General features: G+C 46.9%; 1 protein-coding gene across 4 annotated transcripts in view; it reads right to left on the minus strand.

Annotated features, from left to right (window-relative positions):
• The window catches only part of LOC147612387 (TOM1-like protein 8), a 156,500-nt gene that overhangs the window by 95,482 nt on the left and 41,852 nt on the right, over positions 1 to 19,166 (minus strand). For all 4 annotated transcript variants that reach the window (XM_086783003.1, XM_086783007.1, XM_086783005.1 and 1 more), the window contains exons 4-6: positions 15,196 to 15,294; positions 3,173 to 3,286; positions 2,812 to 2,966 (exon numbers count right to left, since the gene is read on the minus strand). In XM_086783003.1, coding sequence (XP_086639129.1) covers positions 2,812 to 2,966; positions 3,173 to 3,286; positions 15,196 to 15,294 — 368 coding nt within the window. The remainder of the gene's footprint in view (positions 1 to 2,811; positions 2,967 to 3,172; positions 3,287 to 15,195; positions 15,295 to 19,166) is intronic.

The following is a 19,166-nucleotide window of genomic DNA, read 5'->3' on the forward strand; positions in this document are numbered from 1 at the left end:
CCCCAGCAGGGGGCACTTGGGCACCGGAGATACGCTGGATCTTCATAGAGATGAGGAGGACAGGCCTCAGTAGAGGATGGGAGGACAGATTTGCCTTGAGCATCCTGCGAGCTTGGGAGTTGCTGAGACCGGGACTCTCTTAGAGATCTCCTTCTTGTGATGAGGAGCGGGCCAGACAGCCGCTCATCTGGAGCCCAACAGTTCGCACAAAGCAAGGTCATATGCTGGGTTCTCGGCCTCGTCTAGCCTGGGGACCATTGGCGGCAAGCCCAGCACGTAGTTTTGGAGATTGGCAAGCCTTCTGCAGTCTCCCAGAGGAGATCCAGGTGGAGAGGCTGAGTCACTTCAGAGGGGGGCTGATTATGAGGAATGACATTCAGGAGGCACTCACAGAGGAGTGGTTCACGCCTCTCGAGCCAGTGGCCCCACGGTGGATGGGCGCCTTTACACAGTTGGAGATCCTGATTGCTGTCAGAGCTTGCACTGAGGATGGTAGATGCCTTTACTATGAGATCCAAGATGAGGGCAGACTTCAGAGAGTGGAGGTGGAGTCGCCTTTGGTTGCGGAGTGCATTTTTCAGAGGATACAGGTAGTGGCCACCACTTCTCGGAAGTGGCATATTGACCCAGACCCTGTAGATGTGGACTCTGATTGGCGCATATGGGCATATGCAGCACGCCCCTTGGCCTGGCTCCAATGGGGGACCTGGCGAGTACGAGTGGCATGATCCTTATGCATCCCCCGAGGCCACAGAGATCACCTTTTTCCAATATATTGTTCGGTTGGGGCGACATATTTTGACGGCGAGGAGGATGGTCTCTCCGGCTGCATCGGAGCATTGGCGGCTCTACAGGGACTCTCACAGGAGTTCCTGGAGGATTTTTGGACTAGGCTCTGGGCTAGTCGACAGGCACGCAGGATCTCGACTTTCCAGTGGCTGGTCGCCCACAAGGGCTCTACAGTTGGCACCTGGCTTGTCTACAGCGGTCTTCCCGCGGCCTGCGTCCGATGCAGCCACCCTATGGAGACACAGAGACATTGCCTATGGGACTGTCCTCAGGCGCAGCAGATTTGGCTGAGGATGCTGCGCATTCTGGCCCCCCTCTCTCCAGAGGGTATGTATACGTGGGGTGCCGCTGCTTGGTCGACTTCATCAGGGCCTGCTATGGGCTATGAGACGGAGCAGGACAGCCACGCCATCAGATTCATTAGGGGCTAGCCTCGCCTGGTTCCTTCACCGGATTTCTCATCCGCCGGCTGGACACAGGAGAGGGATCTACGATGGGAGCTCCTCAGCAGCCTCACCATCTGGTTCACCTGGAGAGCCCGGTGTTTCAGGGCCTTTGAGGGGAGACTGGAGCCACCAGCAGAGACTGTTCGGGGGATTTGGCAGGAGTTGATCCACACCCTGAGAGAACAGTATGACTGCATCCGGGGCGACTCGGATGAGGCGATCTTGCGGCGCCAGGCCTTTCACACCACTTGGCGCAGCGGCCCCTTCTATACCCTACACGCGGGTTTCCCCCGCTGGCACTACAGGCCACCTGTTTGGCTTTTCCCCCCTCCTATTGTATGATATAGCCCCTCAGTTCTTTGTACTGATATTTGTACTTTTTTGCACCTAGGGAAAGTCTCCCTAGCTGCCTTGCTTGGATCTCTGCTCTGTTTTCTTATGAGCAGGAGAGGATCTTTTGTAGCCCTATGGGCGTTTTTATATAACTAATGAAAGGATCTTTTCTCGGGAAAAAAAAAATCGCTAGAGGAAGAGAAATTCCAACACCGGACTGCCCACTGCCTCAAGAAAACCTTAGCTCTGCTATCAACGTTACATGCAATGCCAAAGCTTGAGTGGTAATCCATGTAGCAAGTCTTTCAATGCTCTACTTGTTTTAGTTCGCTTTGAAGGTAAACGGTAAGAGAGAATTATGTGACTAGCGACTTGTCCCTTGACTAGGGCTCAAAAAATTCTCAATGCACATCTCTAACCCAAAAGATTATCCCAAAATTTGCACTGATAGTACTGCTGTCCGCGTGCAACCCAAATAGAGTGAGTGCAGGTGACACTGTGTGGCACCTAACGTGTTTTCTAACATCCAAAAGACAACCAATCATGCGATACCACAAGCTTTATTTCCTTTACTAGTCAGCTAGGATTTTTCATCTTTACTTTTATTCAAACCAAGAAAACTACATGACCCCATACATATTTAAAAAGATCATGCCTATGTGAGATGAAATACTGCATTTGTCATTTTGAGGGATCCTAATCGCATTTTAACAGCTGTATCCTTCCACGTCCTTAAACAAAACTATGGATTACATTGCTAGTTCACCTACTACTCATATTACTCATATTAAAACTGTAAGGTGCAACTTAAGCATGTATGTTTGGCTGGAGAGTGGATATACAAAAATGCGTTACGTTAACTTTTTTAAAAATGTACATAGATACATAATGCAGAAAGTTAAAAATGACCAACTTGGTACCTAATAGCATGCATACCACATAGTACGCTTGATACCACATGATATCACAGCATACATGGTGATATGATTTGGAAACGGAAAAAATAAAAGCTGCAAATGAAAACCAGGATGCAGACACCATTTACCTATGGATGGAATGCATGCCCTTAAAGGGTATAGATGAACTGTATTGGGATATTCATGCATGGAAACTATGATGCTTCTCCACCCAAAAGATATGGTTGAAAGAAAAAAAAAATCTACCTCCAAGGGTATATAACATGTCATGCTGACCAGGAAGTACACGTGGAATCCAAAAGATATCCTTGATAACAAATCCATACCTTAATCCAGGCAAGTCAGATGGCCTAGATGCATCAGTCCTTGTAGCCACATTGATAGGTGATCGTTGAGGGGATGGAAAGCTTTCAGCAATAGGGCGTGTTTGAGCAGGAGTGAATACAGTGTCAGCCCTCCTGGGAAACATAGCCCCTGAACGCTGTAAGGTTGGCACAGGTAAAACAGTCAGAGAAGTATAAATACAAGTTTGCAGAAACCAATAGTGAGCAAGCTGAGGCTTGATGGCACCTAAGAATCTAGACACGTATGGGCAGAAATGTGCTTTTCTGGATAAAGGGAAGAAAACTGAAATGCTTAGTCATATTTGCATCAGCTTGAGGAAACCATAATGAGCCTTCCACATACCCGCAACTCATCATATGCTATGAAGTACTGAGGGTATCTTCCATTCGGTCCACCAAAAGCTTCTTGCCATGAGTCTAGAAGTAATAAGATTTTGTCCTTCACTTGCATATCTTTCTGCAACAGAACAAAAAATGGTATTCGTTACCGATATTCTTTAGAGCTACAAAGGCATGCATACAAGGTCAGCAGGGGGCTCTTGCCCAAGTGGTTAGCTCAATTCGCTCCCTACCAAAAAGTTACGACTTTAAAACCTCAACACCCACTTGAAAAGTTAACTAAACATAAAAATTTCTCACTGACTTGGCATTTGTGTTTGAGGCAATAAAAGTGGAATGGCTATGACAGTCAAGGATAAGAGGGTGGCAGTATTCAGTATATTTATAACTAGAGCAGAAACAAGGAAAAAAAGGGTGGCAGTATTCAGTATATTTCTAACTAGAGCAGAGAGAAGTGTTACCTGAACTGCCAGGGATCAACATTTTGATTTTATAAAAACAGCATAAAAATGTTTTGATTTATGGAGAATTCGTAACCAGGATAACAAAACCTGTTTCACTGAAACTTGTTAAAACCTCTTGCATGAATGGTGACTGGTCATTAGAATTGCAACCCTACTTTGCAATCTGGACCATAGCAAACATGTGGGTAAGGACTTAAGAGTTTAAAACAAGGTTCTTCATGGGAGGATAATATTCAACAGCTGTGTGTGCCTTAGTCCTCTACACTTACATCAGCACCCCAACAAGCAGTCCTTGCAAACCATTCTCGGGGAAAAATCAGTTCTCATGGGCCTCATTCATAACTATAAAGTGTCTTTGTCTATACATAAACGTGGCTTAAACTATTTTCCAAAGAGAGAAAAAAGTCATTGTAGCCTAAACCCAAAATATCGTTCTTTCTAGCATGATTCAGGCCTCGTTTTCATCTCATGCAGGTAAGGAATAAGGGACAACAATGGAGTGATTAAAACCTGTGGATTTAGGAAGCACAGACAGACTACAAACATCTCACTCTCTTGCCAATTGACATCTTACTATGTTTCAAGTTTGATGAATTCGATGGATTACGAGAACAATTTGACTAAGGCCCATGACTACAATAGGCCTAAATCAAGAAAGAAAGTTATATTAAACATCTTCAAAAGATCCGATGCGTCCATGAGACCAAAACTGGTACAAGAGTTCCATGTGGAACTGGACCACGGAAAAAGACTAATGAAACTGAAAGAGACTCTTACAGAATGATAGACTATCTTATCATCATCATCATCAGCAGCAGCAGCAGCATGGTGTGCACTATGGTGAGCATGGTGTGCACTATGGTACATCTCCAGCTCGGTACAAGAAAAGGTGGGTCATGTGGGTGTGATATCATCATTCTCATCCATTAAGAATATCCAGCATAGGTGAGTCTATGACTGCCAACACTCACCAAGTCCACCCTCAATTTTTTCCTTTTTTCCTTTTTTTTGGGGGGGGGGCGGAGAGAGAGAGAGATGAGAGGGGGGGGGGGGGGGGTGGTTAAGAAGGGTCTATGGTCAATCAGGGATACTTATGATACCATTGTACTACCTACGGTATGTGGGTAACTCCACACATGGGTGATTTCCACATATTCCACATGGCTAGTATATGCATGATTGGTACTTACTTCTTGTATTTTTGGGCCTAACTATTCGGTTTGTCACAGGATTAGTTACGTATGTCATAAGTAACATTATTCTTTATTGTGAGTTGGAACTATTAGATACAGAGGCTATTTCTCAGTATCTTGAATATTCCCTATCCCTTATTCCACAACGCGACTTTCCTTTTTTTTATTCTTTTAAAAAAAATGGTTTTTCCCTATGTCTCGTGGGAAGGAGGGAGACTAACGATTCATTGATCATCCATTGAAAATTTGAATGATATTGATGATCGATCACCCTATGAATATGAAACAACGTCCCATTTCGACGAATGGGAATACAACATTCTGTCTCTAATACAATAATAGTTTTTATTAGATGAAACCTCTCTAATTACAATAGTTGGAGGGTTGTAGCAAGTCAAGTAAGGTAAAAATGGTGAATAAGAAAGGGAAAGTTGATTTTGATCGAATCTCTGTGGCTTGAACTTAAAACCCGGCGGATTCAAGTGAAGTGTCGGAGTCTCACTCCAAGTTTGGAACTGGGAGAAGCTCCTCAATTTGCAGTGATCTTTCAGATCATACAGCTTCCTCTATGTGCGTCCCAATAGATTTCAGTTCTCCGAATAACTAACCGAATATTTCTCTCTGTCATTGGAGAATCTCCACGATCTAGAGCTGCCATTTGAAAGGAGAAGAAAAAGAGAAAGTATATGATTAAGTTTTGATGAGATTATCTACAAAAAGATGGCTTGATTTGTTAATGGATTTTCCATTGTCTTGTGAAGTCAGAAGGCAATAGCTATTAAGATTAGTCCTTTGATGCTGACACTTTATGCACTTCTATATTAGAATCTCTACCCAAAAGTGTGTGCTTTTTCCGATTTATGTATTGCTTTCCTTTTCATTTTCTTTTCTTTGACTTTCCACTCCTTAAAAAATGTGTGTACACACTAGAGCCCTACACAACAAGCGGCCAAGCAACCAAGCCTAAAGCTTGCATTTCAAGCCCTCAACAACATAGAACTAAAATCATACTCTTTGAACATATCAAAGAGCCACATCTTTGTGCTTGGTTCCTAGAAGTGCACCTGGAAACATTACCTCTCGAACCTAGCCAAAGCTGCATGTCCTTGTGCCATCCGTGTCTATGCTGCTGGCCTTGTTGTGAAGATCCGTCCTAAGAAAGTAATACACAGATATAGGCATGATGAGACTATCTCCACCACTCTGCCACCATCTGTAAACCAATTTCTCTTTGCTGCTGCCCTAGATGTGTTGAAATCACGACACTGGTTTTTCCCACGTTCACCTTGTGCTCCTCACAAAAAGCCCCCAAAGCATCCAAATGCCTCTGCAATCCCTCCTTTGAATCTGAAATTAGGACTGTCATCCACAGAGGGGAGGATGGGTACTAGTGTATCAGCCAGTGTAGATACAGCCCCTCCCAATCTCTCAATGAAGTTCTCAATCTCATCAACATAAAGTCCAAAGAGAGTGGGTGATAGTGGGCATCCTTGTTTCACCCCAATAGACTCCTATTCTCCTTTGACATACCTCCGGGTGCGCGAAATCTCCCCGTCACCGACTCATATAGTGTTAGTACTCCCCATATCATATCTGCTGGGATCTCAAGCTCCTGGAGTCTCCTGAAAAGACGATCCCTCGGGACACTATCAAAAGCTTTGCGGAACTCCACAAAGCAGTTGTACACCTGTCTTCCCTTATGCTTGGCTTCCTCAAAAATGGCCCTCAAAAGTGAAGATGTGATCTAAGGTGGAGAAGGACCTCCTGAACCCCGCCTGTCCCTTGGCTTGTTGGCCATGGCTCTCTACATGATTGCTGATTTCTGCTTCTAGGACTGAACCAAAAAGCTTGGCTAGGATGATAGTATGGTAGTTGTCTGTGTCGAGGGTATCCCCGGCTTTGTGGGATGGGAAAGATCATGTTGGTAGCCCAAGAGGGGGGTAGGCCTTCACATATGGCAGTGTTGAAAAGCTCATCGAGGAAGGGTGCAAGGGTATCACATGCATGTATGATGTGTTCAGCTTGGAGATCCTCATGATCCTTAGTCCTCCCACTCTTAAGCTTATGTATGGCCCTTATGACATTGGCCATTGTGAAAAGCGAAGATCTGGCTAGCCGGGGGATCTGTGACGTATCAAAGGTGGGCTGATCCCGCCACGCCTCAAAGCTGTCTGCACTCAAGAAACACCTGTAAAACCCCTCCTCCCTCTCAGCCAAGAATCCCCGCTTCTTGCGCCTGGTAAATCGCCTAGATCTCCGTTGTGCTTGCCGTGCTGTGATGATGCCCCTTGCTCGGTCTTGGCGAAGCTGCACACAGTAGGCTTTGCACTACTGATCATGACAACTGTTTTGGGGTGTGGATCTAATAGAGGCTCGGTTTTGTTGACACATGGTGCACAAGTAGGTGGCTTGAGCTGACTCATGTAGGATAGCTGAGAGCTGGGTGGTGGCACTCGCAAGGGAGGTGGTATGTAAGTCTATGGCAGAGAGAGAGAGAGAGAGAGAGAGAGAGAGAGAGAGAGAGAGAAGGTTGTATTAACGTCTACGAAAGGCCAAAATGACCTATGAGACCAAAAGGTTACATCATGTCCATGAAATACATCATCATGGGTACTAAAAATAAAAATCAAAGAAAGTAATAAGGGCTGAAATGTGTGTGTGTGTGTGTGTGTGAGAGAGAGAGAGAGAGATAGAGACGACTACATCTTGATAAATTGAAATTAAACAAAAGGATAAAGAGAAAACTATACACCTTTCAGTAAGCAAAAGATCACATATATAGCCTCCTTTCATTCAATATCATATAGCCAAGTCATATAGTCCTCCTATCACCTAGAGAATTGCTTTAAACTAAGGCCCTAACCTTAGATATTCCAACACCCTCCCTCAATTCGAAGAGGTGAGAAGTTTGAGAATAACAAGTGATCTCAGTTGCACAGCCTCCTAAATCCATAAGGGCCTACAAAATATCATGGCCTATGAACATCCATGATACCACCACCTCACTCAGCTTACACAAGAAACTCTGTAAGTTGTACCTCACTTTAATATAAAAATCACGAGATTGTTGAAGTAATCCCACATGCAAGATCCTCCCTTGGACAAGCCTTGCACATGCGAGAGGTGAGAACACCAATTAATTCCGCACTTCCCACGCGCACATATTCATGACAAAAGAGTAGAGTTTGAAAGATGATCCCAAATGAGATCCTCCCAGGAGAGACAACTTGTGCAAGCACAAGCAGTGATGATGGTTACCACTTGATCAACCTCGCATGTAAGCCTATAAGCATTTTCTGAATCAAAATGCATGTGAACTGCCTCCAATGGAGGGCTGTGTGTAAAACACATTTAGCATGAACCTTAGTAATAAGGTTATAAAACACAAACTCAAAAGCGACAGAAGATAAGAGCCGCTGCAGAGAATGTCAAAAACTGCAATGAAGCAGATCTGCATCAGTTCAATGCTGCTGTCCATCAACAACCTTGTTGCCCTGTGCAGGATGCTGTGCTGGAATTGGTGATTCTCACTTTCTGCAAAGTGCTGCCAGCTGTTTTTTGCTTGCTGCAGGGTGCTGCGCTTTGTCGCGGCTGCAGAAAAGGCAGGCAGAGAGTGTGCAAGGATGAATCTTCAGTTTTTACTTGCTCTTCAAGTTGTACACCTTTTCCGTCGTGACTGTAGACACCACAAGCAATGCCCCCAACCTCACTTGCTATAGCCCCAACATAAGCACTCAGAAGCCTTGAATAACCTTAAGAACAAGTTATTTGGTTGGATTAACCAATTTTAAGGTAGTCAGGATTCCAAGCCTTCAAACCTCAAGAGCACTCACTTGATGGCTACAACTTGAGGTGGCTCACACTGGCATGGATGACGATAAAATTTATTGCACATGAAAGCTGTCCGCATCAAAGAGATACAGCAGAGTTTCCTCCCTCCAATAAATTAGAGAAAGAAGCTCCCAGCAGGGTTGAGCATGGTGAGGAGTTCTATCGCTGATTGATCAGTAGATTTCCACTTTTTTTGGGGGGGTGGAGAGGGGGGGGGGGGGGGGGGGGGATTCGTAATCTTGAGAGTTCCTCCCAATCCTTCTGGTGCTACCTTGTTGATGTGGAAACAGTTTATGTCACATGTCACATCATCCAGTTGAAGATACTGGTCAAGCCGCATGGCATGAACGATGAACCCCTATTGAGCTTTTTCGGGCCTGCCATCATTGGATTGACAATCCACACCTGATGATACCCAATTTTGGCATTACTGACACCTCTGAGGCCACCTTTCCAACCCAATAACGTTTCAACAAGCGAGGACCACCTTCTCACAATCCACACAGCATACCATCGTGACATGCACCTCGAACTGATGGAGCCATGAGATAAATGATTGTTGAGTCCTGCTTCCCCTGAAACTTACAGAAAGTAATAGAGTAACTGTAGGCATATGCTCACTTATGGTAGTGCTATGTGTGAACAGGGCTTAACCAAGGGCACTTTTTCCCATGTGGTTTTTCCCCTTGGACATCAAGTGTGAAAGGACACATATAATATTTTGTAGTTCTATATTATATGGATGTGGCACACATGCAAGGGTTGACTTGCATTTTGTGGATACCACACTTTTGGCTCACTCTCTCTCTCTCTCATTTCTGTGTGTGAGCTTCTCAACCTTGCACCTAACCCTAATGTGCAGGTTTGTGTGTGTGAGTGTGTGAGTCCAGCACCCAACATTTGGTATCAGAGCAGGGAGCTGGGAGCTGGCCTTGGAAACCTGCTGCTGGAAAAAATTCTGTGAAATTCCGTCCGCAGGCTGCAAAATTCCATCGCCTGCGTTTTTCCGTCCGTCGGATTCCGTCGCCGCTGTGTTTCCGTCCGTCGGAGCTCAGCCGTCCGGCCACCAGTTTCGAGCGGCACTAGTGGGGAGCCCACCACCTCCGCCCAGCCTCGCGGGCGGCACCGCCCTGAAGCCGGCGACCCACACCAGCACCGCCCAGCTCCGTCAGCGCTACAGCCGCCGTGGTCCCGTCAGTCGACGGTCAGCACAGGCCCGTCGCCCCTCCGTTCCGTCGGACGACTGGCACAGGCCCGTCGCCCCTCCGTTCCGTCGACGTCCCAGTCGTCGCCCTGCACTCCGTCGAAGTAGTAGCCGCCGGCAAACGACTCCGTCGCTCCTGCCCGTCTCCGTTCAGGCCGACTGTGCTCCGTCACGAACCTGCTTGCTCCGTCCGTTCCGGCCGTCTGCTCGCGACTGCCGTCGCCCGTTCCAGGCCCTCCGTGCTGGCCCATGGCTCCCGCCTCCGCTTGCTTCGCCGCCAGCGGGTCCAGCACCTTTTGATAGCGGCTCCCGCCCTCTCCGACTTACCTGCGGGGCCAGAACCTTGTTCTGACCGACCGCCTGCCCGACTGACGACTCGCCCGACACCTGCTCGCCAGCTGCCGCCTTTCATGTTTTTCACTGTCGCCTGGCCCTGGTGCAGCTAGCCTATGCCTGCGCCATCAGCTCCGTGATCTACAGCCCCAGCTCCTCGTCGGCTGCCCACAGCCAACCGCCGCCCTGCAAAACGACTCCCTCCAACGCCTCCACCTGCAAAACGACTTGGTCAGCCTGCTGGCTCCCTCTATTCAACTGTCTGCTCCCAGCCTGCTGCCCTTGCAGGAAGGTATTTCTCTGTACACATTTTAGATCAAACCTAAATACAAAATTCGCAGCAGTTCCAGTGCAGGTCATATGCAGATTCAGCAGACACTTCTGTGCAAGTCAAATTCACAGGAAAATTGCAGGTCCAATTTGGGGAATTTCTCAATTTCAGGACAAATTGATAAAATTGGGCATGGCAATTTGGGGGTTTTTGAAATTGAGGTCAAAATCAGCAAATTGAACCTCTCTAATTTGCAGAAATTTGGGGGTTTTCAAAATTGAGGTCAAAATTGGCAAATTGAACCTCTTTCACTTGCAGAAATTTGGGGCTTTTGTGAAAATTGGCCAATTAGATGCACATTGAAGCGATTGGAGTGCATACAAATTGGGGATTTTCTGATTGGAGCATATAATTGGGCATTACAGCTGCGATTTGTCGCGTATGTATACACATTGAGTGTAATTGGACAATTTGGTGCAGGTTTACACTTGCTTTGGTTTGCAGGCATACATTTGCACAGGACATTTGGTTGCCTGGCAGTGCACATTGGTGCTTGGTTTGCTTGCAGTTATACTTTGTTGACATGGCACAGAATGCTACGGATGTATTTGGTGTGCTCACCCAGGAGGACAAGCTGGATGGATCTAACTACTCCCTCTGGAGTTTTATGATCCGTAATTTGCTGGTAGCCAAAGGGCTTTGGGGTATCGTGTGTGGTGATGACACATGCCCACATACCATTCAGCCAGCCACGCCTCAAAGGGGAGGTGCTCAAAGAGCTCCTGATGTAGATCCTGCTCCCACACAAGAGCAGAAGAGATGGGACTCTAGAGATGCACAGGCCATGTCATTGATAGCCCTTTCAGTGAAAAGGACTATTATTCCGCACATTCGTTCATGCAAGACATCGAAGCTTGCATGGGACACATTGGAAGCAATGTATCAGGTACGCAACGAGGCAAGAGTTGCCTACTTGAAGAGGCAATTGGATCTTCTTTCTATGGATGAGGGTGACTCTATGGCAGATCATCTCACCAAAGTGAAAGATTTGCAGGAACAATTGCTCAACATTGATGAGGTTATCCCAGATAGACAGATGGTCACCAACACTCTTCATTCTTTACCGCCTTCCTACTTGGGCTTTCACACCTCTCTCAACCTCTCGATGAGAGGAGGTGGTGATCCCGTCACTTTTGAAGAGCTCGTGGGTTTACTCTTGCAGGAAGAGCAAACAAGAGCAAACATATCGAGCAACCGTGGTGGAGAAAAGGCATTTACAGCCAAGGATAAGGGTAAAGCAAAGAGCTTTAAGCATGGGGGACAACAGTCTAGCAAGGCTGGTCATGGACAGCCCTCTTCTAGTGGTGAAAAGTCTGACAAAGGGGATGCAAACAAGCCCAAAAAGAAGGGCAAATGTCACTACTGCCATAAGCCTGGACACTACATCAGTGAATGTAGGAAAAGGATTGCAAAAGAGAAAAAGAAAGAAGCAGGCAATGCAGTAGCAGACTCTTCGGATGACAAAGCAAAGCAATCAGCTAATGTAATCCAGGAAGAGTACACTTTTTTGGTCACATGCACTAGTAACACACCAGGTGCTTCAGACACTGATATGTCTTGCATTGCATCTGACAGACAGAATGCATCATGGTATTTTGATAGTGGTGCTTCGAGCCACATCACTTCATGCAAAGATGTATTTCAGCATTTGGATTATGCTTCAAATGGCCGCACTGTATCATGTGCAGATCATACCACATATCCAGTAAAGGGAATTGGTAATGTCATACTTATTGCAGCCAATGGTGCCAATATCTGTATGAAAAATGTATTGTATGTTCGAGGAATAAAGAAAAATCTGCTCTCCGTCTCAGCCATAAACGATCAAGGTTTAAAGGTTGAATTTGAAGATGGGAAGTGTTTGGTAAAAGACCCATCAAAGGGTTATGAAATAGTCACTTCTGGAACACGATACAAAGGCTTGTATAAGCTGGACAGCTATGACAAGCGCACTTATGATGCAAATACAGTGGCTGCCCACACTCCTGCTATGCATGATGCAGAGCTATGGCATGCTCGTTTTGGGCATGTAAATTTTCAGAGTTTGATGCTTTTGCAGAAGCATCATATGGTTGATAATATGCCGCCTCTTGAGTCTCCGCCAAGACATGTATGTGAGGGGTGTATTTTGGGAAAGATGCATCGGAAACCATTCCCCAAAGATGGAGCTGTTAGAGCTGAAAATAAATTACAGCTCATACATAGTGATGTATGTGGTCCAATGCGGACACCATCCATAGGGGGGCATCTTTACTTTGTCACATTCATTGATGACTACTCCAGGTTTGCTTGGGCATACCCTTTGAAAGCGAAAGAAGATGTGTTTACATGCTTTCGACACTTTGTAGCAATGGCTGAAAATATGTGTGCATATAAAGTCCAAACACTCCGCTCAGATAGAGGTGGAGAATACATGTCAAATGCATTCAAGGATTATATGCTTCAAAAGGGCATCAAACACCAATGTACTGTGCCTTATACACCGCAGCAGAATGGTGTAGCTGAGAGGAAAAATAGATCTCTCATGGAGATGGCAAGATGCATGGTGAAAGCACAAAAGTTGCCTCACAAATTTTGGATGGAAGCTATAATGTGTGCAACTCATGTGTTGAACAGGTGTCCAACAAAAGCTTTGAAAACCATAACACCATTTGAGGCTTGGTATAGCCGAAAGCCAACAGTGGATTATATGCGTACATTTGGGCGTTTGGCATATGCACATGTGCCAGAACAACTCCGAACAAAGCTTGATGACAAAGCAATTAAATGCATTTTTGTGGGCTACAGCAATGAAAGCAAAGGATACCGTCTTTATAATCCAACTACACGAAGGATTTTTGTAAGTAGAGATGTGGTATTTGCTGAAAATTCAGAACAGCCCATGGCCAGCTTGTATAAAAGCAATGATACAGGCATACAGGACATGTTTGATGGACTTTTACCCATTGCAATTAGGGGGGATTCAGATCAGCCCATTGGTTTTGTAGTTCCTGGTGAGGAACATAAAGTATGCAGGTTGCACAAAGCATTGTATGGGTTAAAGCAAGCTCCAAGAGCTTGGTATGATAAGATACATGCTCATCTAACCAGCCAAGGTTATGAGAATAGTCCAGCTGAAAGCACATTGTATGTGAAGAAAACCGATGCCGATATTCTCATAGTCATCTTGTATGTAGATGACATGCTCATTACAGGTACAAGCAAAGCACAAATTTCAGATTTCAAAGCTGATTTGAAAGCTGAATTTGATATGTCAGATTTGGGGCCTTTACACTACTATCTCGGCATACAGTTTATGCATACAGATGATGGCATTGTTATGCAGCAAACTAAGTACATAAAAAGTTTGCTAAAAAGGTTTCACATGGATGAATGTAAGCCCATTTCTACTCCGGTAGAACCAGGTGTACGGCTTACTATGCATGATATTGGAGAGCCTTTTGAGGCCGGCCTTTATAGCCAGGCAGTGGGATGCCTCATTTACTTGTGTAACACAAGGCCAAACATATCTTTTGGGGTGTCTTTGTTGAGCAAATTCATGCACAGCCCAAGCACAAAGCATTGGCAAGCAGTCAAACGCATTTTTCGTTATCTTAAGGGTACCCTGGATCTTGGTTTGTTCTATCCCAGGGGGGGCAGCTTGCAGCTTTATGCATACAGTGATTCAGATTGGGCTGGTGATTACGATACCAGGCAATCCACCAGTGGGAATTGTTTTTTTCTTGGCAGTTCATGCATATCTTGGTTGAGTAAAAAGCAACCCACTGTTGCTACATCTACTTGTGAGGCTGAGTACAGAGCAGTCTTTACAGCTACAGTAGATTGTGTATGGTTGAGGAGACTATTGGCTGATCTTCGTGAGTGTCAGCAGACACCCACCACCATTCTCACTGATAGCCAGAGTGCTATGGCCGTGGCACGAAATCCAGTATTTCATGCACGTACCAAGCACATAGAGATTCATTATCACTATGTCAGAGGAGGCTACATGCAGGGGAGATCAGTTTATCTTATTGCCCTACACAGGATAATGTTGCAGATCTATTCACAAAGGCTTTACCTCGAGAAAAGTTTGAAGCTTTCCGCAAAGCTTTGGGCTTACTCTCATACAGAGAGTGATCTGCTACCTTGTACAGGTTCACACTTCCACTACAGGGGGGATTTGTAGGCATATGCTCACTTATGGTAGTGCTATGTGTGAACAAGGCTTAACCAAGGGCACTTTTTCCCATGTGGTTTTTCCCCTTGGACATCAAGTGTGAAAGGACACATATAATATTTTGTAGTTCTATATTATATGGATGTGGCACACATGCAAGGGTTGACTTGCATTTTGTGGATACCACACTTTTGGCTCACTCTCTCTCTCTCTCATTTCTGTGTGTGAGCTTCTCAACCTTGCACCTAACCCTAATGTGCAGGTTTGTGTGTGTGAGTGTGTGAGTCCAGCACCCAACAGTAACCATAAAACTTCTACAAAAACACCAAGACAGCAATGGCAGGCACAGAAGGACAACGAGAAGTATTCAAACTGTGGCAGTAAAAATCATCAAAGTACTAGTGTGTGGACATAAACTAGGAATGTCTTTCAATGCATAGTGAACTCATGTTGTTTAATCTAAATGATCAGAAGTAAAATCGTTATAATGATTTGGTCCTAGATAGCCTTACATTCTTTTTGCATATTTTCACCATTTCATGCAGAACATCTTTTGCAGCAACCTGATGATGAACAATGTCACCACAATTTTTTATCAATGTCTCTAGAACCTGCCAAAGCAACATAACAGCAGTCAACCTGGACATCCAAACTGGAAAGAAACTTGAAAATGATGACCATACAGTAGTACAAAATCTGAAAGCAAACTAGAAGGTGCATACTTATACATTTCACCTGGCATTTGGCATTTCAAACTGGCAAAACTTCAACTACAAGGTGCATACTTATACATTTCACCTGGCATTTGGAATTTCAAACTGGCAAAACTTAACCGTAATAGCTAAAAGTTCTCTGGATGTTGCTGTTCCATAATTCCTCTATTCCATTTAAAGAAGCACCCACCACAGCTTGTGCGACCCACTTTGTTTAACAAGTTCTTTAAACTTTGCTCCTTTAATATCCCTGTATCGGTGTATCCATATAATGTCAATGGCTCATCTCAAACAACACTTTCAAGTTCATTTTCAGCACATCTGCTGAATCTTCTCTGTCCGCCAACCCCTCCCGCAGAGCATCCTCCGCCTTCACCAACCCCCCCCACACCAGCGGCGGCCCCCCGCCAAGCCTCTTCCTCAACTCCCCCACCCGTTCCAGCTGCCTCACAGCAAACCCAGATCCCTCGCAACCCCATATTAGATCTTGGTAGCAATATTCGAACCCAGTGGAGACTGTCATCTGTTCCACACCAATTTCACCCTTTTCTCTGAGTCACAGGGCGCACCCCCCGCATCATGGGCCGCCCAATGTGTTTGCCAGCGTAAAACAAACTTTTTTCACTATAGGAGGAGCATCACAAGAAGGAAAATGCAAGTCTCAAAACTCTACATGAGAAGATGGAGAAAATCATAGGACTAACACAGGGCTGAGATGAAGGAATCAAAGCCTTCCATGCTCATGCCAATGCTGATGCCAATACCAATGCCCTAGCCATAAACGCCATGGAAATAGTCGAATGTTGGTCCAAGGTGGAACAAGAAGAAGCCTCTCTCACAGAGGCATGGTTGCCGTCCAAAAGGAGACCTCTGTGGACAGGAAGCCAGGTCCTCCACACTCCACTAGGAGCCTCCCACCATCACCTCCGAACGCTCCAACCGCTGTCACCGCCAGTGCTCTCCAACCACTCTAACCGCCATCACCGCCGGTGCCCTCAGACACCCCCGACCGCCGGTGCCTTCCGACCGCCCCGACTGCCGTTGCCCTCCGACATCTCCGACCACTCTCCCCCTTTTCCAAGGCAGGGCGAGATCCTCTTGAGCACCATCTCCCTTTTCCCGACGGAAGATCTCCCCTCTACACTACATGATGAGGGTTGGGACTTCAAGGAGGAGGACACCCAAGGAGGAGTTAAGGGGAGCACTCTCTCCACCCTATACTACATTCTCTCTCGGGTACCACATTCTCTCTGCGAGGACATTTTGGCTGTGGTAGCACATTCTCTCTTGTAGCGCATCCTCTATTGGAGCACAGTCTCTCTTGTATCATTCTTTCGGCATTTTGATATACAGTGTTATGCTCTTGTGGTGTTTTGTCTCTCTCTCTATGTGAGTGAGGTGAGTGAGTGGTGAGTGGTGACTGTGGTGTGTGTGAGAGGCCCGTAGGGATACTACGGTGCTAGGTGGTGGTGGTCGGAGAGCACGGTAGACAGTGTAGAGCATAGGTCTTGCATGTCTAGCCAGTGAGGTCGACTCATCCTTGGCGGGTATACTTCCCTAAGAGGATCCACGCCCCCAACCCTAGTGTTTGTGTCAGTAGTCCTCGAGTTCCCTAGCAAGGACCGGCGGAGTCAACCACACTTTAGATAAAATTTGGCGATCACAGTGGGACTCTCCTCGATAGTCTCAAAAAAAAAAACTTTTCTTTTTTGGTGATTTTGGTTCCTGGTGAGAGGAGTATTGTGTACGCCCCCCAAGACTACAGCTTCTGGAGGTGATTCACCCCTTTGTTCTCCTCTTTGAACTAGTCATCATAGGGTTCTTCCTCATTCCCTTACTCTTCCTTCCTCTTTTAACCCTATGGCAGCTCCAGGGCCAGAGCCATCGGCTACTGTCCTTAACCGCATGCAAGTTAAACTATCAACCTTCAAAGGTTCCATCACTGAAGATGCGGAAGACCATGTGTGGCGGTCCCTTGCTATGTGTGACTCAAGAGGGCTCAACCGAGATGATGCACGCTTGGTCTTGTTCCCGACAACGCTGGAAGTACGTGCAGACCGGTGGTACAGCCAATTCCCCGCCAACCACTTCCCAGATTGGACCACCCTTAGGCTTAGTTCTTGGCTACCTTTCAGCCAGGGAACTACTTCAAACTCATTACTCAAGAGCTCAACCAACTCTCCATGAAGGCGGGGGAGTCAGTGACCCAACTTGTCACAAGAGCTAAAGTTTTGGTTGCTCAGCTATCCCAAGATCCTAGAAACTACATGCTACAACAGTGGGTGCTTCACGCACTTCCTACTCAAACGGCGATGAAGATGAGAGAGACTTTTCCACCCCAAGGCAAGACTTCCAAGACAGACCTACACAACTGGAGAATACTCGCCTCATGGCAGAGCATATTACCTCTTGGTCCCCACTTATCCCTGTCAACTCTTCGGCTCCTTTAACGGTTCTTCTAGCCCCAGCCGTAGCTTCTACATCTGCTTCCATGAATGAGCTCGCCAAGCTCAAGAAAGAGCTTAAAATTTTCAAAAGGTCACAACAGGAAGACGAGGCTGTGGCAACGCTGAGGAAGGAGATTGAGCAGCTCAAGGCCAAAGATCCCAAGACAAGTCCATGGTGCGCGGTATGTAGTTCCCAAGGCCATCTTCCAAGTCATTGTACCACCAAGAAATATTGCTCAAAGGCGGGCCGTGAGAACAAGGAGTGTTACTACTCAAAGGCCTCCGACTTATGCAACAACTTAAGCAAGGTGCCACCTTGCTTAATCCCTTCGCCGAAGACTACATAGTGACCCCAACCAGTAGTGCTTCAACTTCTGCTTAGGTCCCTAACCACCGACCCAACCCCCCCTCTCACTCTCTCGTGTCGTGCCACCCCCCCCCTCTGGTCGTCGCAGCACTCACCGGACCCCCTCCACCCCCACTCTTCCTCACCGCTCCCCCTCTCACCCAACCCCACCCTCTCCCTCTCACCATCGCTCAGTCCCACGGTGGCAACCGAGGCTGGTCCAATTGATTGGCGATTGAGGTGACCAGCTTCAACCCAAGCCTAATCAGTTCATTAATGCCCGCTTGTCACCACCCAATAGCAAACGGCACAGAGGAAAGACACATAAGTCTTGGACGGTGTGCTGCAAGCATTTTCGAGTGTGGGTCATGCTAGCGCTGATGGCAGGGCTAGCGAGGTCGCAACTGTGGCTTATGTGAGCAGTGATGGATGATGGGTGTGTAATCCTGGCTTGTCTGGGTGTGGGAGCCTCCACCCACCCCTCACTCTCTCGTGCGCAAACCCCCCTCTCACCCGACCCCCCTCGCTTTCCTACTCACCGACCTCTCACCGACCCCCCCCCCCCCGGGCGCACACCTCACCGACCCCCTCACGCGACTCCCCCCACTCACTCGCATACCCAGCTAACCCCTCTCACACTCGCTTCCCCTCTCACCCCGCCCCCCTCGTTCGCCCCCTTGCTTCGCCGACCCCCACGCTTCCCCTCCCCCCCCTCCCCCCCTCGCATCACTCCCCACTGACATCTAGCTCCCCCTTTGTGAATGGAGCCTCAAGTAAAGCTGGCCGTCGGATATGATCATATGGGCCTTGGGTCCCCCCTCACCGACCAAGCTCTCACCCGTCACCCCCCTCTCCTCACCCCACCGACCAGCCCCTCGCATTGCGCCCCCTTTCGCTGCCCCTGCTCCCTTTAATCAGGCTGCACCCCCTCTCACCTTCCCCCTCCCCTCGCGTCACTCTCCACCGACTCGCACGTC

The sequence above is a fragment of the Cibotium barometz genome, chromosome 45 (assembly GCF_041138505.1).
Source record: "Cibotium barometz isolate CiBa-2024 chromosome 45, ASM4113850v1, whole genome shotgun sequence".
NCBI classification, from domain to species: Eukaryota; Viridiplantae; Streptophyta; class Polypodiopsida; order Cyatheales; family Cibotiaceae; genus Cibotium; species Cibotium barometz.